The sequence below is a fragment of the Podarcis vaucheri genome, assembly GCF_965113315.1.
Source record: "Podarcis vaucheri genome assembly, chromosome: 4".
Taxonomy (NCBI): Eukaryota; Metazoa; Chordata; class Lepidosauria; order Squamata; family Lacertidae; genus Podarcis; species Podarcis vaucheri.
Genome location: NC_138762.1, coordinates 78,539,747 through 78,563,375, shown reverse-complemented (window position 1 = coordinate 78,563,375; position 23,629 = coordinate 78,539,747). Strand labels below are relative to the sequence as shown.

The following is a 23,629-nucleotide window of genomic DNA, read 5'->3' as shown; positions in this document are numbered from 1 at the left end:
GCAACGGCAGGTCACTACCATTGCAGGGATTCGAACCGCTGACCTTCTGATCGGTAAGCCCAAGAGGCTCAGTGGTTTAGACCACAGCGCCACCAGTGTGCACCTTGTTTCCCAAAGCCGAGTATCACTGTTGGTTGCTTAGAGTGAGAAAAGTGAGGAAGCAGGGAGCTCAGAGCAGTGCAGACAGCAGCAGAGCTCATCCAGCAGTCCTGTCACTACAGTGGTACCTCGGGTTAAGTACTTAATTCGTTCTGGAGGTCCGTTCTTAACCTGAAACTGTTCTTAACCTGAAGCACCACTTTAGCTAATGGGGCCTCCTGCTGCCGCCGCGCCGCCAGAGCACAATTTCTGTTCTCATCCTGAAGCAAAGTTCTTAACCTGAGGTACTATTTCTGGGTTAGCAGAGTCTGTAACCAGAAGCGTCTGTAACCTGAAGCATCTGTAACCCGAAGTACCACTGTATTCCCATATCACTTCCATCTCACTGCTGCCTCAACCCTCTACCTCTTGGCTCTGGGAAGCCAGGTGAGCAGCACATCACAAAGTGCTACTGGTCACTAACCTCTCCATCTTACCTACCTCACAGGGTTGCTGTGAGGAAATAAGGGAACCTCGTACACCACCGTGCGTTTTCTGGAGCAAACACGGGATACATGTGTCATAAATAAACAGAGAACAGACCATTCGCTGAAAAGATAATTGCCAAGGTAAGAAAAGTAGAACACAAGCTCTTACCGCCGGCAGTTTCACCTTTGGCCACATAATTCCGATATAACAGCACTATTTCAATCCGGTGCCGGTAAACCACCATACTTCCCAAAAAGATTAGAAATACAGTTGTCATGGAACAGCACAAAGTGAGTAAGAAGTGAAGAGCTAAAAGGAAACAAAAATAAGAGAAATATTTGTTTATTTTTGGTGGGGTTTGGTTTGTTCTCTTCTTAAATTTTGTTTGTAAGAAGGAGATGTTGGAGTAGGGCATGTGAAGACGGAACTGCCAAATGTCTTTCCCAGGTAAAAAAAAATTAAAATGATACTATCGTTTTCAGGTTTAGAATCTCAGAGCTTCTACTCTTGTTCCCCCTCCCTGCTGTCACGATTTAAAGAACCTCTCTGACGATCGGAAAATGGAAAGGCAATTTTAATCAAGGAGCAGACCAGCGATGTTATCCCAAATGTAACTTGTAAAAGAAATAAAAATAAAAGAACACTGCATGCTAGGTGGTTTGCCAGTTTACCTCTTTCTGTTCTCTTCTTAAATCTGAACACCCCCGTGGTGTTCCCAATGGAGTTTTGAGCCAGGCAGACGAATTGGCTGCTTAAATCCTCTTCAGTTAAATTGGTCAGGTTGAAAGCAAGATCAAAACAGCTGCCTTCTAGTTCCTTTGGACTGACCCTAAATAGAATAATGCTTTCGTCAGCCACTTATAGCATTCATTCTCACACAGTTACAGTAGTCCCTGGTGCCACCAATGCCATATTTGTGCAGGTGATGGTTCTGGTTCCTATAAAGGCGATGATGACCCAAATTGCAAAAATCAGGGCAGTTGCATACTTACCAACCTCATGGAAACACAGGATTACATCATCTCCCCTGGAGTCTGGCTGACGAACCCATGTAGGAGCCACAGCCCATGGACACATTCTTCAGAAAATATTCATTTGTTGCTTCCGTTTATCCACCCAACAATAAGGTAATCACAGCAACAATAGTGCCACCAAATACAAAAATGCAAGATAAAAAATAAAATCTAAAACTAGCAATGGGAAATAGGCCAGGACAGAAAATCTAAAAAGTACTTTGAAACACTGAAAATTCTTCAGATTTTTTTTTTTTTTTAAAAAAAGGTGTTCATTTGATATGAAAAAGAACCATAACATTGGCTCCAGGAAAGCCTCTCTGGGGAGGGTGTTCCATAAGCAGGGTGTACACTGAAAAGGCCACCTCTTCAGTAGCCACTCTATGGACCTCATTTGGTGAGGACACCCAGAGAAGGATAGCTGATGTTCCCCTTCAAGGAGTGGAACGGTCTCCCTCAGGAAGTTGTGGGCTTTCATTCCTTGGAGGTTTTTAAGCAGAGGTTAGGTGGCCATCTGTCATGGATGCTGAAACATACTGAGTTCTGTAGTGATTTCATGCTCTGTATTGCAGCTTGTAAAACAGTGATTTAATTGCCCCCCCCACAACATCAGGCTTTTATATACATTATTTACACAATGAGTCCCGTCTGATTGGCTGATTCTGCTTCCCTCCTGGAGCCTGATTGGTCTTCTCCTGCAGGCCAACCAGTTGTTGCATTCTAGGATCCTACTTGCCTATTGTTCTAGGATCTAAGCTTAGTACGTAACAAGTGCATTAGCTGAGATTCCTGCATTGCAGATGGTTGGGCTGGATGACCCTTCGGTTCCCTTCCAATTCTACAATTCTATGATGGCTTACCCCCAAAGAATCCTGGGAACTGTAGAACTGTAGTTTGTTAAGGGCGCTGGGAATTGTTAGGAGACAATCCTCTCACACAGCTACCATTCCTAGAGTGCTTTAACAACAACCCCTCTTCCCAGGGAATTCATATCCTTAAACATTCTGCTGCCTTAAACATTACTGCTGATCTCCAGCCAAAAGTTGGACTGCATTATGCTTCCCATTCAGTTTACTGTATCCTCTTCCCTGTATCCTTTTCCCAAAAAGAGGACTTAAAGATTCACAGTTATGGAACTGCTACCAAGACCAAGGTTGGAGTCACATGGAAAGAGAGAAATCCAATCTGTGTACGGCAGGAGAGGAAAACATGGAAGAGCCTTCACTAATCCTCTTCCAGTTACATTAGTACAGTGGTGCCTCGCAAGACGAAATTAATTCGTTCCGCAAGTCTCTTCGTCTTGCGAGTTTGTCTTCTTGCGATGCACGGTTTCCCATAGGAATGCATTGAAAATCAATTAATGCGTTCCTAGGGAAACCGCCTTCAGACCAGGTCCGGGGACAGTCTGTCCCCGGACCTCTTCTGAAGGCTGGGGGGGGACAAGGGCTTTTCTTCCCACCCCCAGCATTTTAAAAAAACCCCGGGACAGCGGAGGACTTCTCCGCTGTCCGGGCGATCTTAAAATGCTGGCGGGCGGCATTTTAAAATCGCCCCGGGACAGCGGAGGACTTCTCCGCTGTCCGGGGCGATTTAAAAGCCCCTGGGAAGGCAGGCAGGGGGGACAAAGACTTTCGCCCCCCGCCCGCCTTCAGAAGGTGTTCCCGCCCCGCCGCCCGGCTTCGGAGCAGTGTTCCGAAGCCCGGCGGCGGCGGGAGGAGGCGTTCCCGCCCCACCGCCCGGCTTCGGAGGAGGTCCGAGGACAGTGGGGAAGACGCGCTGTGCTTCCCCGCTGTCCCGGATATTTCCCTATGGGCTGTCGTCTTGCGAAGCAAGCCCATAGGGAAATTCGTCTTGCGAAGCGCCTCCAAAACGGAAAACCCTTTCATCTAGCGGGTTTTCCGTCTTGCGAGGCGTTCGTCTTGCGAGGTACCACTGTATTTAGATCATGCGCTACAACAGATTTCCCCAACCTATCATTCTCTATCGTTGGCCATGCTGGCATAGGGAACTGTAGTATGAAACTAAACAAGAATACTGTTTTTGTTAAGTTGTGGGTGAACATATCAGATGACACAGCGATTCTTCAAACAGCTCTTGTTTATTCACAGGCCAGAACAGAACTGAACTGAAGGGTTCAGCCAGCCTGCTTATATAGAGCTCCACTAGAACGTAACTGTAACAATTTTCTAAAACTATCCAATCACTGAACGTCACTTTCGATCCCTTATTTGTATAACTATCTACAGTATCCCCCTGCTGGCCCAGGGTGAGAACTTCAGTACATAACAGTTTTGGCTCTCCTGTTATTTTGCTAGCTGCTTACATTCTACAAATACATGTTTTCAAGTTGGAGACTGTTCATACCATTTTTGCTTTAGCAGTTGCTTCCTTTCGCCGGTTTCTCTGTACCACTGCATCAAAGAGGAAGCATTTAGTTCAAAACCAAACTGTGCTCGGCATTTGAGCTCAAGCGGTTGCCCTGAGGAAAAACCACACGTAAAAATCAGTATGTATGCACATTTTTTAGATCTGAAGTGGAAGCATGGGGATGTGGGCTATTGGTTTGTGTTGTCGTTGTCGACTGTGCATTTTGTGTTTTCTCTTGTATTTTCATGTTGTGAACTGCCCTGAGATCTACGGATGAAGGGCGATATTGTTGGCTGTTGTAAGCCGTCTGTCCAGCGAGACAATGGAGTAGGCCTCTGGGGTGAAGTTAAACCGCTGCGCTGGCAGCACCAAAATGACCTTCCCTGGGCACAAGCCTAAACAGTGTGTATGGCAATCCTGGGCTGCTCAAATGACAAGACCCCCCTCTCTGCCTTGCTGATGTGGTCCAAAGGAAAGCAGAGTGATATGTTTGGCACCAGCTTGGCAGCAGGGGTTGCTGGAAGGAGGCGTACAAGACACAAGGCAGTCTTAGGGACTCCACTCTGGATTTGTGTAGGGTTTATACCTTAGCCTTTTCTCCTCCCGAAGATATTCTGCAAGGCAGCGGGGGTTTAAGATTAGAGTTTTCCATCTTCTAGATGGGCTACCTTCTCAGTTTGACAAGCCCCATTTGCCCCTCTATAGTGCCTACAGAAACCGCCTTTTGGACCATTGGGCCCACTATTGGTTTCATCCACACAATCCACCAGAGCCTGTCGTTGCATGCAGGAGAAGTCCCCTAACTCACCGGAAGGTGTGTCACTGCCACTTATTGGGAGGGAGAAGGGAGAGGCTGGAGAAACATTGCCATGGAGACTATCTGGTGTTCCCATTGGTGTGCCAATGTGCCTGTTACTGCATCCCACCCCACAGTAAGTAGGAACAACACATCTGCTGAGAAGCTAGCATTGCAGCTCTGCCTCACCAGGAGAGCCGCGTCAACTTCATCATTTTTCACCTTTTGGAAATGGAGCCCAGAGGCTTTATCTCACTCCTTACCCACCCACACAAAGCATCAGCTTTCTGAGGTAACTGCCATACCCAGCAAGTGTCCCAGAAAAACTGGGGCCATCTGTTTTTCCTCACAAGAGGACGGCAACCATTTTGGGTGTTGGGATCTCACATGGTTCTGTGCCACAATTCCCCCCCCTCCCCCAAAAAAGTGTGTTTTGGGATATTGTTGCCTGGAAAAGGTGCTTTTTCAGGGGGGAACATGGCATGAAATTGCACACAATCACGGCACCCAGAATGGCTGCCGTCCTTGTGTGAGGAAAAAATGGGAAGATGGCATCATGGATTTTGCCTTCAATGTGCTGGAGGGATGGATGCCTCACTTTGTTGAATCGCTATGCCAGGCCTGAGCTAACCAAATGCTTAGGAGGACATGAGCTCAATAGTGGTCATAGATAATAATATTTGATATAATAATCATCGGGAGTTTTTTTTCATCCAGAACTCACCAAAACTCAGTTCCAGCACCTCTCAGGTGGGCGCCATTGACATTCTAAGACAACAAGAGAGGTGTTCATTGTGGGTTCCAGCACCTCTTTTTCTAGAAAAATAGCACGGATAATAGCACTGGATTATTGCCAACATTACAAAACAAATTAAGAACGTAGTCAGTTTACCAAGTTCTACTTCAAGGATTCTCACACCACGGGGATCCAGAACCTCTGGGCGATTGATAGTGTCTTGTGCTACGACATTAAAAAAAGGTGTCTATTAGGGAATTTCCAATGAACCTTTTGCATGTAGAATTAATAACCAGATTAAATATGTTGTGAGAAAATCAATGACTTAATCGCAGACAATGCTTTTTTGTTGGTGGAGAAAGAGAAGGGCATCAAATAGCCATAAATGGATATACTGTGCAATTAGGCATGTCATGTTATTTCCATGGAGACTGAAAGAAGCTTTCTATGGCTCCTGGAAGCAACTTAAAATCACATACATAGGTCACAGGGTGATTCATTAGCATACACATCATATTTTAAAAGCTCTATGTATCCTAAGTTACACAAACAGCAAAGGCAGCTGTGTTAGCTTTTAAGGGGTGGGGATCTAAAACCTTTGTTAGGACTTGCAAACTATTTTGTGCCCTTTTAGTTGGCCAAATTAAAGGTATTGCATTAATAAGGATTTAGAATTTTTTATGATGCAGTATATCGTAGAATAGATACAAAGAAGAAGAAGAAGAAGAAGAAGAAGAGTTTGGATTTGATATCCCGCCTTTCACTCCCCTTCAGGAGTCTCAAAGCGGCTAACAATCTCCTTTCCCTTCCTCCCCCACAACAAACACTCTGTGAGGTGAGTGGGGCTGAGAGACTTCACAGAAGTGTGACTGGCCCAAGGTCACCCAGCAGCTGCAGGTGGAGGAGCGGAGACGCGAACCCGGTTACCCAGATTACGTGACTACCGCTCTTAACCACTACACCACACTGGCTCTCCAAGTAAAGTTATTTAATGTAATCTTGAATTTACAGTAGTCTGACAGGTTCAGTCAACCTACACAACATTTATAGATATTTATTTTTTTTCTTTAAAGATATAAATGGAAAAGACTAAATGGGAATTGTAGGAGACAATGTAATATAATACAAGTGCCAGAATATAAAGCATTACATCAGAACCATTTATTAAGCTGGATGTAAAGTGACTTACCAATGATAGTTACGTTTACTATTGTTCTCATGGTCCACTGGGTATTGTTGTCAGTCAGTGTATAATCACATACATAAGTACCATTATCTGCATCGTAGACATGATACAATACTATACTATCATCCTCAAATCTCAGAGATGGTCTTTTATCCTTTTGAAGTCTTACTTTTAATCCATTCTAAGGGGCGAGAGAAGCAAACAAACATTGCAATGCTCTGTAAAACAGGAATTGGCAGCTGACATAGGCTGAATCTATTGAGTTGATCTCTACTTCTCCTTCCCCCAAATTACCAACCCCTTCCCTTTATCTTCCACAACTTTAAAAATGGCTAGGAGAATCAATGTGAGGGAAAGAGGCACCCCTCTTCCTCTTGTTGGTATAGCTCCAGTCCCTTTCTCCCCCATCTCAGGGGAGGATGACTCAGGAAAATGAAAGAGCCGTGGCTAAATGAGTTTGAGGATGTAGAGCAGGAGTGCAGAACCTGCAACCCTCCAGATGTTCCTGGACTGCAACTAACATCAGCTCTGGACCACTGGCTGTGTCTGATGGAAGTTGGAATTCAACAACGCCTGGAAATCTAGATGTTCCCCATCCCAGATCCAGGGAGATTTTTCTTTTCCTGTTTCAGTGTTGCTCCCTCCCTTCACAAACCCATCTCCCTCCCTCTCCCACCATTTCTGAACCAGTTTAAATACCTGTCACGGGGGTGATGTTGCAAGAGTAACTTTACATTTCCTCCCCATGTCCAGTAATCTTCCACTTTGGATCTCCAGAAGCTGTTGAATTTAAGCTCCCATTACCCCTAGCAGCCTAGCCAATTGTCAAGGATGATGGGACCTGTAGTCCAAGCACGACTGAGGGTACATGGTTGAACAACACAGCCCTAGTCCTATCATAAGGGCTACCATGCATTTTGCAAGTGTAAAACAACCCAGATGGAAAGGAAACTTGTTGGAAAGCCATTAAGTCTACCCATCATTTCTCTGCTCCAAATCCCTTCCCATATTCTCTTCCCTGCCACAGGTGTTAAGTTGTGGGTGAACATATCAGATGACACAGCGATTCTTCAAACAGCTCTTGTTTATTCACAGGCCAGGACAGAACTGAACTGAAGGGTTCAGTTAGCCTGCTTATATAGAGCTCCAGTACAACGTAACTGTAACAATTTTCTAAAACTATCCAATCACTGAACGTCACTTTCGATCCCTTATTTGCATAACTATCTACAGTATGCCCTGCTGGTCCAGGGTGAGAACTTCAGTACATAACAACAGGGTTTTAAATAGAGCATTTTGAGGGGTTGTGCATGGGTTCAAAAGTAACATAGAATGGGAACCATGAGGACACGGTAACCACCTCAAATATCGACTTGAAATACCCATACAGATCTATCATTCCAAATTTTATTTGTAGCCTGTGACTCAAAGGTCTTTTAAAAGAACATTAACTTTGGAGCAAGATCTATAATACAAACAATTACAAAATGGAAATAAAGAGGCTTTTTAAAATATTTACGAAAATGACTGGTGAATTTTGATATCCACACTTCACCAAACACCCTTGGGCATGTCTTTCCAAGTTTATTGTAACTGTGCTCTCAACATGCCATCATTTATCAAGATACCAGTCCAGGCAACGGAGTGATTCATTCGTCAAATAACTGTATGTGGAAATAGTTTCAACCCATTACACTACCGGAGAGCAAGTTTCCCTCACCCACACTCACCACAAGTATATTTGTTGCATGCAAGTGTGACTCAGATTGATAAACCAAAGTGCTCTAAAGATAGTGGCACCCGTACCTTGTACCAGTTCACCTCTGACGGCTGAAAATCATTGTAACAGTTTTTTCCTGGACAAGGAATAACTCCTTTTCTGAGAACAAGTAGATTCAAGTTATTCACGCTACTATCTGAACAATTGGCCATCTTCCTTGTTTGAACATCTATGAAAATATTGGCACACTTGCTTTTCCTGTGTGACACGAAAAGAAAACACATGTAAAATCATACAGAGAAAGCTAGATTGTGAAAAGTGATATATACTGGGCTAGATATATTGATACTGATATATCAATTTATTGATATATATTGGACTAGATATATTTGATCAGGCTTCCCCAGTCTGATGCCTTCCATATGGTTTGGACTTCAATTCCCATCAGCCATAGTCAGCATAGCCATGCTGGCTGGGACTGATGGGAGCAGTAGTTATTTATTTGCATACCACTAAACCTCTACAAAGCTTACCAAAAATATACATTAAAATGGCTGATAACATCCAACGTTAAAAAACAAGTTAGCCTAACAATTTTCAAAATAAAATCAGCAGTTTAAAAACACACATGAAAAAAAATAAAAGTTCATGTTAAAATAATTATTATTCTATTATAATTAGAATAGAATAGAATAGAATAGAATAGAATAGAATAGAATAGAATAGAATAGAATAGAATAGAATAATTATAATTATTATAATAAATTTACATGTCTGGGTAGGCTTGCTCAAACAAAAAATCCTTTTTGGCAGGTGCTGAAAATGATTGCCTAACATCAATGGGCAGTGAGTTCCAGAGGGTCAATTTATTTCAAGGGTAGAAGGAGCATTATATAGAGAGTGCCAGGCTGGGAAAAGGCTGCTTTAGTCACAATGTGGCAATGCATTCTAAGATCCATAAGTGATTCCTGTCCCTTCTCCACGCTGCTACTTCCAGCAACCCCCCAAAAATGCTAGCTCCTGAGAATAAGGGAAGCCTTGGGGATGGTGTAGGTTATGGTGCAGAGAAGAGCAAATGGAGGTAAAGTCGGCAGGAATAACAAAACCTCCTTTTTGTGAGTGGAATTGCCTTTCCAACTGGGACAAGACATCTTTGGATCCTAGCCTATCAATTTAGCACTAACTATCATTTCTAAGAGGGACACGGGTGGCGCTGTGGGTTAAACCACAGAACCTAGGACTTGCTGATCAGAAGGTCGGTGGTTCGAATCCCCGCGACAGGGTGAGCTCCCCGTTGCTCGGTCCCTGCTCCTGCCGACTTGGCAGTTCAAAAGCGCATCAAAGTGCAAGTAGATAAATAGGTACCGCTCTGGCAGGAAGGTAAACGGCGTTTCCGTGCACTGCTCTGGTTCGCCAGAAGCGGCTTAGTCACCCTGGCGACATGACCCGGAAGCTGTCTGCAGACAAATGCCGGCTCCCTTGACCTATAGAGTGAGATGAGTGCTGCAACCCTAGAGTCAGCCACGACTGGACCTAATGGTCAGGGGCCCCTTTACCTTTACCTTTATCACTTCAAATATACTATTAACGTAATTTGTCATGATCAGATAATAAGGTACTAAGATAATATGTAACATTTAGGTAAAAAAAAGTCTGAATGATGAATATTTGTAAAATGTTGTTAAAATAGCAGTGGGGTTTTTTTAAAATAGAAATTGTCCAGAGAATATAGCAAGATAAAAACAACAAAGTCAAGTGCTATTTGATTTGGAATGTGTTTAAGCAGACAGAGTTCATATTTTATGTATAGTACTTAATAGAATAACAGCCTGAGAGGCCCTGAAAGCACAAAGATGAAATATAAGCCTTTTAAAATGAATGATCTGGCTTCATTAAGCACAGTTAATTCTCTCGCTCTCTCTTTTTCCAACCATGAAGCTGATGCTTATATTTCTCCCCCTTTAACAAATGAGACTTAAAAGTATTTAACTGGGTGGACCACACTGAATGTAATTAAGAAATAAATAGTGATCATGATGAAGAATATAGGCTCTGTGTAGATTTCTCGAAATACTAGTGCACATAGCCACAAAAGGTCTGACTGAGATGTGTCATGGCAACTGACCTATTCTTGCAGACATATGTTCCAGAATGTTGAACTGTTATTGGATTAAACCAAAGGGCATTTCCCTGTAGTCTGGGGTTGGTGGTTTCTTTTCTGAAAAGCACTGGGTCTCCCCCATCTCTTGATTGCCAGATCCACTGAAACTGGCTTTCATGAAGACGAGAAAAGTTAAAAATTGAGGCAGGGTTCTCTGGTGGTACGTCACACGACACAACAAATGCCTGACCACTGATGGCCCGGTACTTCGCAGCAGGTTGTTTGCAAAGACGTTCTGAAAAGATAAAGAGATCCGTGCAATCAGGTTAAAGTTCCATTTTTGGGTCACTTCCAGACAACCTGTTCCACAAGCATTTGACTGTGGGGAGATTAAATGATGTGGCAGCAAGTATTTTCCTTCATGTTCCCATCACTTATCACAAAAAAGAGAAAATATTCTGGGTTTGTTTCGTAACAGCTCCAAATCAGCTTTAACTGTGCAGCCTAAATTGGACAATAATAATAATAATAATAATAATAATAATAATAATAATAATAATTTATTATTTATACCCCGCCCATCTGGCTGGGCTTCCCCAGCCACTCTGGGCGGCTTCCCAAAAAATATTAAAATACTATAATAAATCAAACATTAAAAGCTTCCCTAAACAGGGCTGCCTTCAGATGTCTTCTAAAAGTCTGGTAGTTGTTGTTCTCTTTGACATCAGGTGGGAGGGCGTTCCACAGGGAGGGTGCCACTACCAAGAAGGCCCTCTGTCTGGTTCCCTGTAACCTCACTTCTCGCAATGAGGGAACCGCCAGAAGGCCCTCGGCGCTGGATCTCAGTGTCCGGGTAGAACGATGGGGGTGGAGACGCTCCTTCAGAAGTGATTGAAGTGATTGAATCCCACCATAATATAGTGGGGGGGGGAGGGGTCTGTAAGCTCCCTGAGATTTTTATACTTCTCACCCCTTTAGAAAACTTTGCAGAATTTTATCTGAATATTCTCCACTGGTACCTAGGCAATGTGAAGGATGCAAAATTGTGGAGGCAACCAACAGACTTCCTGCTCCTGCAGAAAGGGACTTTAGGGGGGGGCAGGATATGGAAGCTGTGCTACTGGCATTGCTAATTGTGAAATTCTATAGTTTAGTCAACGTCAAAGAAAATACATTGAGCTGTCATTTACTTGTAGGCCTCCCCATGCAGAAATCGGGCGCAATATCAAAAACCTGCCACTATGAAGATGACAGTTTTCAAACTTTTCAATGCAGGCATAAAACATGCAATGGCCTGTGAGCATTGCAGGGGGTTGGACTAGACCAGGCTTCCTCAAACTCGGCCCTCCAGCTGTGTTGGGACTACAACTCCCATCATCCCTATCTAGCAGGACCAGTGGTCAGGGATGATGGGAACGGTAGTCTCAAAACATCTGGAGGGCTGAGTTTGTGGAAGCCTGGACAAGCAACCCTTGGGGACCCTCCCAGCTCTATGATTCTATGAAAATGTGGGCTGAGAGGACTGTACTACCTTTGAAAATGAGCATTTAAAGCATGTTAAGGAAGAGTATAACACAACATCTTACCTCGAAAACCTCTGACTTTTGCTCTTTCCATTAATGTCAGAAAAAGATAATAGAGTATTAGCATTATTTTCTACCACTGTGTTTCTTTGTTTGGCAATGAAGCTTCATGGCAGAGATAGCCTAATTTATTTCCCTGATGTTGTTTTCTATAGCTGTAAAAACATAACAAAACAAAACAATAAGTGGCCAGCTCTCTTTGAAACTAACTCGTTCCAGACAGCTGCTAGGTGGAAAGATAGCCCAGGCAAACAGAGTATTTTATAGCCAATGGGAAAGGGCTTTGTGGTGGGAAAGTCAGGGGGTAGGAACCCTGTGGTCTATCAGATATTATTGGGTTTCAACTCCCATTAGATCTTTCTAGGGGTGATGGAGTTGCAGGGCAGGAACATTTGAAGGGCCATAGGTTCTGCGCCTCTTCTGTAAAGAAAGTATTGTGCCTGCTACAGCTTCGTTCTGTAACCTCCCCATCATATCAAGTTGGACCTGCTCAGCTAAGCAGAATCTCTGGCTCTTAGCCTCAGCTCCCGCACATGATTCCTCCTTCCCAGGAGCTGCTTTCCATTTTGCAAAACCCTTAGAGAATTTTGTTTTAGAAAAGGAAGGGAAGGAGCCACACCTCCCAGCAATTCACCAATTCTGCCCACCTTGAAAAATATCCGGAATGTCCCAAAGTATGCCAAAGAAGTTGAAAAATATCTTCAACTTCTTCAGAGGTCTGCTCTGGTCAGACCTCACCTGGAGTACTGTGTCCAGTTCTGGGCACCACAATTCAAGAAGGACACTGACAAACTGGAACGTGTCCAGAGGAGGGCAACCAAAATGGTCAAAGGCCTGGAAACGATGCCTTATGAGGAATGGCTAAGGGAGCTGGGCATGTTTAGCCTGGAGAAGAGGAGGTTAAGGGGTGATATGATAGCCATGTTCAAATATATAAAAGGATGTCACATAGAGGAGGGAGAAAGGTTGTTTTCTGCTGCTCCAGAGAAGCGGACACGGAGCAATGGATCCAAACTACAAGAAAGAAGATTCCACTTAAACATTAGGAAGAACTTCCTGACAGTAAGAGCTGTTCGACAGTGAAATTTGCTGCCAAGGAGTGTGGTGGAGTCTCCTACTTTGGAGGTCTTTAAGCAGAGGCTTGACAACCATATGTCAGGAGTGCTCTGATGGTGTTTCCTGCTTGGCAGGGGGTTGGACTCGATAGCCCTTGTGGTCTCTTCCAACTCTATGATTCTATGATTCTATGATTCATGTATGCGACAACGGCAGAGAGAGTCTTAATAGCACAAGGATAGAAGAACGAGGAAATCCCAAGTAAAGAATTATGGCAAGAGAAATTGATGGACTATGCAGAACTGGCAAAACAGACACATAAATTACAGAACAAGGATAACTGTGACTTTAAAGATGAATGGGAACCTTTTACAAAGTATCTAAAGATCCAACAAAGTGAATTGGACTCCTTGGCAGGCTTTGAATAAACACTCACAGACTTTTTATTGATAATAACCAGTTAGACAAATTAAGGATTTATACAATTTTGTAACATGCAGAGATTAGCATTTATAGAGAAACCAGAGATAGGAACTGATGGAAGTCAAGGTGGTGGGGGGAGGGTGGGGGAGGGTAAAAGGGGGAAATTAAGGGTGATATGTTTTAAGATAATATGCTCTGTCTAAATTCCTAATTAAAAAAAAATTCTTTAAAAACTACAGCCAGAATGTCCCAAAGTAGGGCTTTTGTTTTGGCTGAGGCCCAGCAATCACTGAACACACACACACACACACACACACACACACACACACACACGCCCCGAAGCTGCACATTCCAGGAGAAGGTGGCTGTTCAGCAATCTGCCTTTCAAGGAAGCATCAGCCACCACCCAGAAGCTTCCAAGGAATCTCAGGGTTCTCCAGAGCAAACTTTGAAGAACATTGTTGTAGAACCACCTATAGAGATTAAGTGCCAGAGCTCAAGAACAGAGCAGCTGTTCTGCAGGTCCCAACAAAACAGCTGGCAAGGAAGTGTATTGCCACACACCTGACCTCCCCTTGGCTGCATCACACTGTGCTTTCTGGCAAAGATGGGAGGAAGGGCTGGAAGCTCAGTGCAAGGCAGGAGCAGCAGTGGCTCTCGCTTCACCCCTCTCCCTCCTGGTAAGCACAGCATTGCAGCTGATAGGAGGCTAGGTGCATGTTCCCAAGTTTGATCCCTGGCATCTCCAGTTAGGACTGTGAAAAGCTTTTTGTCGGAAAACCCAGAGACAGGTTTATGTAAAAGTAGGGGCTTATGCAAAGTGTTTAGTCCAGGCAATTGTATTTGCATTTATTTAAAAACCAAATAAAATTTGTTTTTTTTTAAATAAATAAATAAGAATACTGAGCTAGGTGAACCAATGTTTCCATAACAAGTACAAGTTTGGTGTGGTTATTAAGAGCACTGTCTATAAACCTGGAAGTTCCGGGTTCTGAGTTTGGTTTAGCCTTTGGATTTTCTGGGTTCTGCTATCAATTGGCATTCACCATCTATAATATGGGGGAAACCACAGATACTGTGTTGCCTTTGGGATTGCTGAGAAAGACAATGTTTATTACTTTGGCGGGGTGCTACAAAATACTAAGGTAAATAATTGCTCTTACTACATCACAAGGAAATGTTTCATTGGCGAACCCAGTGGCATCTTTATCTGTCATTTAAGATTATATAACTAAATCTAATAAATAGACTGAATAGCTTATTTACTTGTTTTTATCCTGTATTTTATTCTGTGAACCTCCCTGAGAACTTATGTTGAAGGGCAGTATATAAATCTAATAAATAAAATGAAATAATAAATAATTGTCTTCTAAAATAGGATGGTATTGTAGCTTTCATTCAAAATACTAAAAAAGGTATTGCAGAAATCCTAGGCTGCAACCCTATGTACACTTCCTGCCCCTTGCAGGCAAGTAAGTCCCTCTGAACTTCAGACAGACATGCATCAAATCGCTCTATTAGGGTATTATGGTGAAATGAACATATGTGATTGGCATATTGGAATACAAAGCCAGTATTACAGTTTTGGAATATTTATTGCAAGACAGCATTAGAGTAGAATGTTAAAAGGGGGAGGTAAATTTGATTATAATTTAAATTCTCCACTAAACAACTCAGGGAGGGGACTGTCCAGATAGCATTTACATCACCCATTTACAGAGAGCCTTACTTTTACTACACATTTTGTAATAAAGGATGCCAGCACATAAATCAGCTATTATAAAGAGGCTTTTAACACTATGTGATATTCCCTCTGCAAAACCCCATAGATTTCTTTCCATTCACTTATGGAAAGCAGGGGATCACGATCACCCCTGAAATATAATTCTCAGTGGCAAAACAAGAGAAATAGGCATTCAGAAAATAAACCTCTTCAGCTTAAGTAAATAGAAAGGTTTGCTGAAAAGTAGTCAGAGAACAATAATATTAAAAATTTTGCATTCTGAAAAGAGACTGTTGTCTAAGAAGGCTATCTTACCTCTGCATCTACGCAGCTGTGTTAAGAGCTGTGGTTAGCTCTCAAATGGATATAGCGTGCGAGTTTCCTTTCAATCAGAATTTCCTTTGCCTCGTCACCTCTTCTTTCTTTTTTTTCATCAAGTACACATTTCCAGCAACTTTTCTTGTAAAAAGGGCAGCGGAAAACAGCGTAAGAAACATGGTTACAACACATTGCTACTGTTTGAAAAGTGTTCAGGCTTGCAACAACATTGCTTCCCCTTACACGTCCTAAATTTGCAATTGGTAATGAAGGCTGTAGACCAATATACGCTTCCTTTGCCGTGTTTTCTCTCTCCTGCCCCACTTTCCCCCTCCCTTCAGTTCATCCTCCCAGGTCACCAACTTGCATCTAGTTCTGGGCCTCTGAAGTGACACACAATGTGAGTCGGTCATTTCTGACAATTGGGAAAGGCATGAAGTGAATCCTCTCTTGTCCTTTCACACTTGAGCAATAGATTCTTGCAAGTCTGCCCTGGAATGAAAAGCATATTACCCAGTTACTTTTATTTCAATGTACATTCGTACCTTGGAAGTCAAACGGAATCCATTCCGGAAGTCCATTCGACTTCCAAAACGTTCGGAAACCAAAGCACGGCTTCCGATTGGCTGCAGGAAGCTTCTGCAGCCAATTGGAAGCCACAAAAGCCCCGTCGGACGTTCGGGTTCCAAAGAACGTTCACAAACTGAACAGTCACTTCCGGGTTTCGGCAACCAAACATCTGAGTACCAAGGCGTTCAGGATCCAAGGTACAACTGTGTAAGGGTGGGAAAAGTTGAAAGTATTGAGCATTCCTCTCCCTCTTGCCTTTTCATCCTTGTACAATAAATTATCAAATTACAGACAGGCTTCTGGCCTCTGAGGGAGCCTCAATACTGATAAAAAGAGTCTGTGGGCATGATCTCAACAGTACCATCATTCTGACTTTGCAAGTGAAAGAGGGAGCCTGAAAAACTGAAGACCCACAGCCTACATTTGAAGCACGTGATTTGCCCCCCAAAGAATCATGGGAACAGGAGGTTCTTAAAGGCGCTGGGCACTATAGCTCTGTGGGTAGAAACTACAGATCTCCTCTATATACCTACCCAAGTTACTCTCTGGATGCGCAGCTCAATTTGCCATCAAGTCAATGAAATTGGTGGTTACAACAGAGAGGGTCTTCTCAGTGGTGGCACCCTGGTAATAGCTTTCCCACAGAGACTAATCTGGCACCTTCTTTACAGTACCACCTGAAGACCTTTTTATTTACACAGGCCTTTTAAATTTGTATTTTAAGCCAAACTAAAAAGTATTTATTCTGTCCCCACTAAGGAAAGTTTCATGTTGCTATTTTTACTGCGCTGTTTTAAGAAGTCTATTCTGTATTTTTAGATATTGCATGATTGTTTTGTAAGCCGTACATAAAAATGCATTGAGGGCAGGTCATATGGATTAATAATGAAAATTAGGGATGGGGGAGACATCTGATTCAGTTTCCATTTAAAGGCAAACTGAAATTCACACTTGTCCAAATTTTGAAACGCAGTTCCTTTAGCCAAGCAATGTCTAAAAAAATCTATATACTGGAGAAAAAATGCTACATATTGGTGAAAATAGCACACAAAAATTCATTATTTTAGGGGAAACCCACTTTTTAAGAATATTGCATATTAGGCAACATTGCTTACAAACATGTTTAATAGCAGAAATGTGGATAAACATGCTGATGAATTTTCACAAGGATTTCTTTTTATTAAAAAATGCAAACGGCTGCGGAAATGTGGAGAATTTAGGAATTGAAAAAAGGGAAACAGAATCCAAAATGACAGATTAGCTCAGGCTTCCTCAAATTCAGCCCTCCGGATGTTTTGAGGCTACAATTCCCATCATCCCTGACCACTGGTCCTGCTAGCTAGGGATCAAGGGAGTTGTAGGCCAAAAACATCTGGAGGGCCGAGGCTGAGGAAGCCTGGATTAGCTCATCCATTATAAACAACACCTATAGGCAGCTGCCACTTCCAGAATATAAACAATGCACTACAAACAAAAGCATTTTAGCCCCTTCAATATTATTTTGCATTATTTTATTACTATTTATTAGATTTGTTTACCGCCCTATACCTGCAGGTCTCAGGGCAGTTCCCAAGATAAAAATCACAAGATAAAACCAGAAAACACATAATCAAAATAAAAACAACCCAATAACCCCCACCCACCCACCCAAATGTGGTATATGGTTGGTGCCAGTCTGGCACCGGAATATACAGATTGTTTACATCCATGGTTTATCTGTCATTGTAGTATCTAGTAAATATGAAAAGAATGAACTTCTGTCCAGTTGAAGCAGTTTAAACTACCAGATGACATGTAGTCACGATAAGCATTCCTCACCCTATGGAGGCTGTGGTTAATGAGTCAGAAGCCTGCTTCCTGCACCAAGCATAAAACCACAAAGCCCAGCATTTACCGGTATATGATTGTGATCAGGTAAAATGTTGTGTGCTTGCCCCCTATAGACTGCTGTTGAAACTGGAAATGGGTGCAATGTAAATACAACAATCTCTCATCAATAGGAAAGTTGAACTGTTTGCTATAGAAAGTAGGGAAACTAATTGACTTGTTTCATACCAAACAATGGATTATAATTCCATCCTTGAACCTTGCCCCAGCTATTCAGACTCCTGTTCCCTGCACCAATCTTCAATTTCTTTTCTCCAATGGCAGGGTTGCCATGTGTCCTCTTTTTCCAGGACAGGTCCTCTTTCTCACAAGTGTGTAACATTAGAGAAGTCATAGCAACCCATAGTTAAAAGTAGAAGTCATAAAATGTGTCCTCTTTTTTTGCTCTTCAAAATATGGCGACCCTACCAACGGGGCTTGCACATTCACTTGTTGTGCACCAGAGTCCTGCAACTTTTCTGTTTTGGCATTTCAACCTTGCATCTCATTCAACTTCTTTGCTCTTGTGCTTTTTTCAGGAGTGCTGTAGCACGTATATGTACAGACAGCGAAAAATGGGCAGGTGAAAAAGGCTTGCGGCTTGAAATGGCAAAATGGAATATCTCCTAGTGAGCAAACCCAGTCAGCAGACACCTTGCTACTTGAAAATCAGACTGGACAGTTGGTACAGTACTAGATAATTGTAGAAAGTTTAGCCATTCTTTGCATACTTGATACAGCACCAAGGTATTATTGCAACCAAGAGTAATACTACTGACATTTTCTTTTCATTATTCAATATATCTGAAGACAGACAGCTAATCCACTGTGGTTTATTGTAGCTCCTTATCAGATTCAGCAATGTCTGGTTTTAAAAGTGAGATAACAAACCAAGGTAACATATATTATATTTCTACAAATATCTTGTTCCCACCCAGCGTGTGTTTTGAAAGTAAAAATAGCACCACAGTTGGAGTGGGTGCACACAGATGCAGACATTTATTTTTTTTGGAAATATCTATAGACTGTAGTTTCATAAAAAAATACAGCAAGGCAATATACAGCATACAAAATTACTATTAGATTTTTTTAAAAAATAATAATTATAAACACCATTTTTAAAAAATCAATAAATACAGGTTGGTAAAAACAATTTCACATTGCAAAGGCTTGCCTGAATATTACAATTTTAGGAGATATATAAAAGAAGGCAGGAGTGTTTCCTGCTGATCCTCTCTTGGCAAGGAGTTCCACAGGACAGGGTCTGCAACACTGAAGGCAGCAAACCTATGAATGACATCTGTTCATATAAGGAGACAAAATATTCTCTATTGAATCCTATGTTGAGTTGGCTTCCAGGGAGTGCTGCATCTACTTAAAGATCACACGGTATATTTTCTGACACATTTTGTTTTGGGGATATGAGACACAAAACTTCCCAAATATAGCCACTCTAATTGCAAACAGTCAGCAGCCTGTAGCAACATCTTGTTCTAAAAGGACTCTGATATAAAGCTAGTAGCCTTACTAAGATGAAAACTGAGTGAAGCCCTTCAGGGGTGGCTGAATTGCTCATGCTCTGTCCTGGAATGTACATCTTACAAAATATCCGGTTCCTTCATTGAGGAGGGCTTAGCAGGCATCGCATAGCGGAGCTTCTTCCAAAACCTGGAATTTAAAGCGAGTGACTTCTCTTCTTTCCATTTCACCACGTGGCTTGGTGAAAGAAGTTTCAAAGACTTGGGCAAGAAATCAAAGTCACGTATAGGCATATATTCTATTAGTATCACTTTAATGTTCTTTTCAACCAAGGCCTTGTGAAGCCCGGTTTCAAGCTCAAACATGACTTTGTCAGAGATGTAGTTCTTACTCAGTATAATGATTAATCTTCTACTTCTGTCAATATATGACTGGACATCATCAACAGCAGCTGCAGGCAGAAGAGGGAGCAGTTATAATGGAAACATCTGAAATAGCATTGGTCTACTAATACATTACATGAATTACAAACATGAGAGGCCTGTGGAAATGTGCTAATGCTGTCTTTTCAGCCACAAAGCAGGATGGAAAAGTTTAAAGTGAATTATTTCTAATTTTAGAAAACAGATTATGTATATATTTTGTGTGTGTGTAACAATATAACTATATAACTATGGGTCGTATCACATTTCACAGCTGGAGAACACTGAGGCACAATAATAAGTGACTAGCCCACAATTAGTCAGCGAGTTCATGACAAAGAATTCTTAAGCAAAAATTCCAGTAAACGGCAATAGTGAGTGATTCTGGGCATGTGCAGAATGCCTTTCACTCACAACCAAGCAATTTCAGCCTTCTCTTCCCCATCCCACACTTAGAATTAAGAACTTAAAGTCAGAAGTCCATTTTCAACTAAGAAGTCTATTTTCAGCATCATGACAGAGTCCTGGAGTCAAAGAAGAAAAAGGCAGTTTGCAAATACTTTAAAGGACACCAGCCATTTTCTTTTGCCCTTCATGACCTCTGCACAACTCTAATGTGATGTTCTGAGGTCTCTGAGAAACTGTGAGGAAACGACTTCTACGAAGGCAGGAAGGCATGTGGGCATGTAAGCGGCAGAACTTCATACCTGGTCTGCGATATTATCAGAAGCAACTCATTCTTCCTTTAAATCAACACCACTTGTTAACCAAACGATAAAACCGTCACCTACTATGGTCACAGATTCTTGTTTGGCACAGATGAATAAACCACCAGCACCGCTCTCCAGCAAAACAAACATCTGTGTCACCCTTAAGGGTAACAAGGCTAAGGACTCGCCCTTCTCTGGTGGGCTTCCCTCCCTCTTCCGTTACAGAAGGACAAGATATTACATTTTCCCCCGATAACAAACGTTTGTAATGCCCTTTCAGCCAGCGAGGCACTGCCCCCCCTCCAAGAGGAGGTCACCCATTGGCCAATATGAATTGAAGCAGCGAGCGGGAGCTTGAGCCAGCTGCCCAGGCGGCCAAGGCCAGCCGCCCGGTAAAAGGGCTAAGCGTCCATTTTTCCTCAATCTGAAAAGCGCCTTAGAATAATGCAGCGGAAAGAAAAGGCATTTCTCTCCTCCAAAATTTTAATATATCTGTCAGATCTAATGTAGCAGGGGACTCCTGTCTGTCAAAATTGATAATACTGGGTGGTCCAGCTCAGTATAATGCGGTTTCATATGCCCAACGTTCTCTCTGGACCTCAAGGACGATGCGGGAAGTAATGTGAATCAAAGCCCAATAGCAGATAGTTGAAAACATACAAGCTGATAAGGCTATTTCTTCCAGCAAGAAATAGTTCGGGTCCAGACTTCTAAAATGATTGGTTCCCTTGGCAAAACATGAGTAAAGGGGACAATATTATTCATCCCACACCCGTGCAGGGCAAATGGTTTTGTTCTTATTCCTTTGTATACGCAATCTGTTTGTTTCCAAACAACTCAGCATGTACAAAGATGAGTTTGGCTGCTTATGCAGCCTATAAGGTAAAAAATATATAAATTAACTTGACGTTGGTTTGAATTGTGAAAATACTGAAGTCAGTTGGATCCAAGTCAGAGTTCATTACAAATCTGAAAATTATGAGCAACTAGATTTGACTTATAAATAGATTAACAGATGTCTTCTAACATAACTCCTAACTGCTCAAGTACACCTTGCATGGCTAAATTCTGCTACAAAACATCCCTCATTTTGGTATGCATTTAATTTTTTAAAAAAAGAATCAGGGTTAACACCCATGAAAAGGGGTTATTGGTGCTGTCCTTTAAAGCCCTAAATAGCTTTGGCCCTGTATACCTAATGGAGCATCTCCACCCTCATCGTTCAGCCCGGACACTGAGATCCAGCTCCAAGGGCCTTCTGATGGCTCCCTCATTGCAAGAAGCGAAGTTACAGGGAACCAGTGGCACCCACTCTGTGGAACGCCCTCCCATCAGATGTCAAGGAAATGAACAATTATCTGACTTAGAAGACATCTGAAGGCAGCCCTGTATCAGGAAGTTTTTAATGTTTTAATTTGTTGGAAGCTGCCCAGAGTGGCTGGGGCAACCCAGTCAGTTGGACGGCATGTAAATATATTATGTTGTTGTTGTTGTTGTTGTTGTTGTTGTTGTTGTTGTCAAAAATTACTCAGTAAGACAGTAACAACACATCCACCTACCTCCTCCAGGAGAGATATCCCGTTCAAAGATACACAGTTTGTATCCAAAATGTTTTTCTAATATTGTGGGCAATATGTTCAGTGCAAATTTTCTCTCTTCATCACATATGGGTACACAGTCTTTCAGGTAAGACACAAATGCATCATATATTTTTCCATCTGAAAAAAATTAATTCACCCATGAAGTATTTATGTGTTCTGTCTATTTTTAAAAAGACATTCCTTGTGCAATTACTGGAACTAATGTTGCACCTCCTGCATTTCTTGAAGGTAGCCACTTACCCTTCATTCCATGCAGCCTAATAAACTGAAAGGTCCTTCCCTTTGCAAACCAAGGAATGCTGCAATAGAAAAGCTTAAAAAGCAAATACAACCCTGTCTGCCTCCCCAACCAAGACCTACAAAATTCATTTTTGCCCAGGCAAAACAGCTCTCCACCCACCCCACCCTAAACCAAGCATTACTATGTTTTACCTCCAATCGTTTCATCCTTCCCTGTGACATCTCTGTACAATAAAACAAGGTCAACTTTGAATATCACAGACAGAACGACCGCAAGAACAGAAACAAGGGAAAGCAAGATCACTGTGATAATTCCAGGGGTAAAGACCCGCAAGGGTAAGTCTCGATTCGTTTCTGGAAAACAAAAGGAGGCAACACACGATTGAGACAGAGCCCTCCAAATAAGTACTCTTCTCAAGAAAAACTGCAATAAGTCTATCTCAAGGGTAGCCAACATACCCCTCCCGCCACAGTGTTGCTTCACTACAGTTCCCATAATCCCCCTGGCTGAGGCTGATGGGAACTGGAGTTCAACAACATCTACAGGGCACCACATTGGGGGCCCCTGGTCTATACTGATGCTGGAACACTCTGCTATTAAGTGTTTGCCCAGTATGTTTTTAGGCAGAAAAAGGGATAACAAATGTTGTCGTGCCTCTTTTTTCTGCCCCAAGGTGTAAGAAGGATCCTATGATCTAAGCCCTGTTTAGGGAAGTTTTTAATGTTTGATCTTTTGTTGTGTTTTTAATCTTCTGTTGGGAGCCGATTGGAAGAAGAAGAAGAAGAAGAGTTTGGATTTGATAACCCGCCTTTCACTCCCCTTCAGGAGTCTCAAAGCGGCTAACAATCTCCTTTCCCTTCCTTCCCCACAGCAAACACTCTGTGAGGTGAGTGGGGCTGAGAGACTTCACAGAAGTGTGACTGGCCCAAGGTCACCCAGCAGCTGCATGTGGAGGAGCGGAGACGCGAACCCGGTTACCCAGATTACATGACTACCGCTCTTAACCACTACACCACACTGGCTCTCTGGAGTAGCTGGGGAAACCCAGCCAGATAGGTGGGGTATAAATAGTATTATTAATTATTATTATTATTATTATTATTATTATTATTATTATTATTACAGTATGATGATGATATTATCTATCCTCA

The 23,629-nt window shown here is 42.4% G+C and overlaps 2 protein-coding genes and 1 long non-coding RNA gene across 8 annotated transcripts in view; 1 reads left to right on the top strand and 2 right to left on the bottom strand.

Moving 5' to 3' along the window:
* Positions 1-15,677, bottom strand: part of IL18RAP (interleukin 18 receptor accessory protein) — a 23,098-nt gene extending 7,421 nt beyond the window's left edge. Inside the window, exons 1-9 of the mRNA XM_082218681.1 lie at positions 15,587-15,677; positions 12,073-12,224; positions 10,511-10,781; positions 8,472-8,643; positions 6,669-6,846; positions 5,636-5,704; positions 3,945-4,059; positions 1,239-1,396; positions 736-876 (exon numbers count right to left, since the gene is read on the bottom strand). Coding sequence (XP_082074807.1) covers positions 736-876; positions 1,239-1,396; positions 3,945-4,059; positions 5,636-5,704; positions 6,669-6,846; positions 8,472-8,643; positions 10,511-10,781; positions 12,073-12,136 — 1,168 coding nt within the window. The 5' untranslated portion in view covers positions 12,137-12,224; positions 15,587-15,677. The remainder of the gene's footprint in view (positions 1-735; positions 877-1,238; positions 1,397-3,944; positions 4,060-5,635; positions 5,705-6,668; positions 6,847-8,471; positions 8,644-10,510; positions 10,782-12,072; positions 12,225-15,586) is intronic.
* LOC309530197 overlaps positions 10,671-23,629 on the top strand; it is a 14,248-nt gene continuing 1,289 nt past the window's right edge. For 2 of the 3 annotated variants that reach the window (XR_014218657.1, XR_014218658.1), the window contains exons 1-3: positions 10,671-10,811; positions 18,565-18,654; positions 22,739-22,813. This is a non-coding gene — a long non-coding RNA (uncharacterized lncRNA). Of the gene's footprint in view, positions 10,812-18,564; positions 18,655-22,738; positions 22,867-23,629 lie in introns of those variants that run through there. The other variant, XR_014218659.1, reaches the window with a different exon arrangement.
* IL18R1 (interleukin 18 receptor 1) overlaps positions 18,843-23,629 on the bottom strand; it is a 23,070-nt gene continuing 18,283 nt past the window's right edge. For all 4 annotated transcript variants that reach the window (XM_082218657.1, XM_082218658.1, XM_082218656.1 and 1 more), the window contains 3 exons: positions 22,670-22,831; positions 22,196-22,354; positions 18,843-19,955 (listed from right to left, as the gene is read on the bottom strand). In XM_082218657.1, the coding sequence (XP_082074783.1) occupies positions 19,624-19,955; positions 22,196-22,354; positions 22,670-22,831 (653 nt within the window). In that variant the 3' untranslated portion in view covers positions 18,843-19,623. The remainder of the gene's footprint in view (positions 19,956-22,195; positions 22,355-22,669; positions 22,832-23,629) is intronic.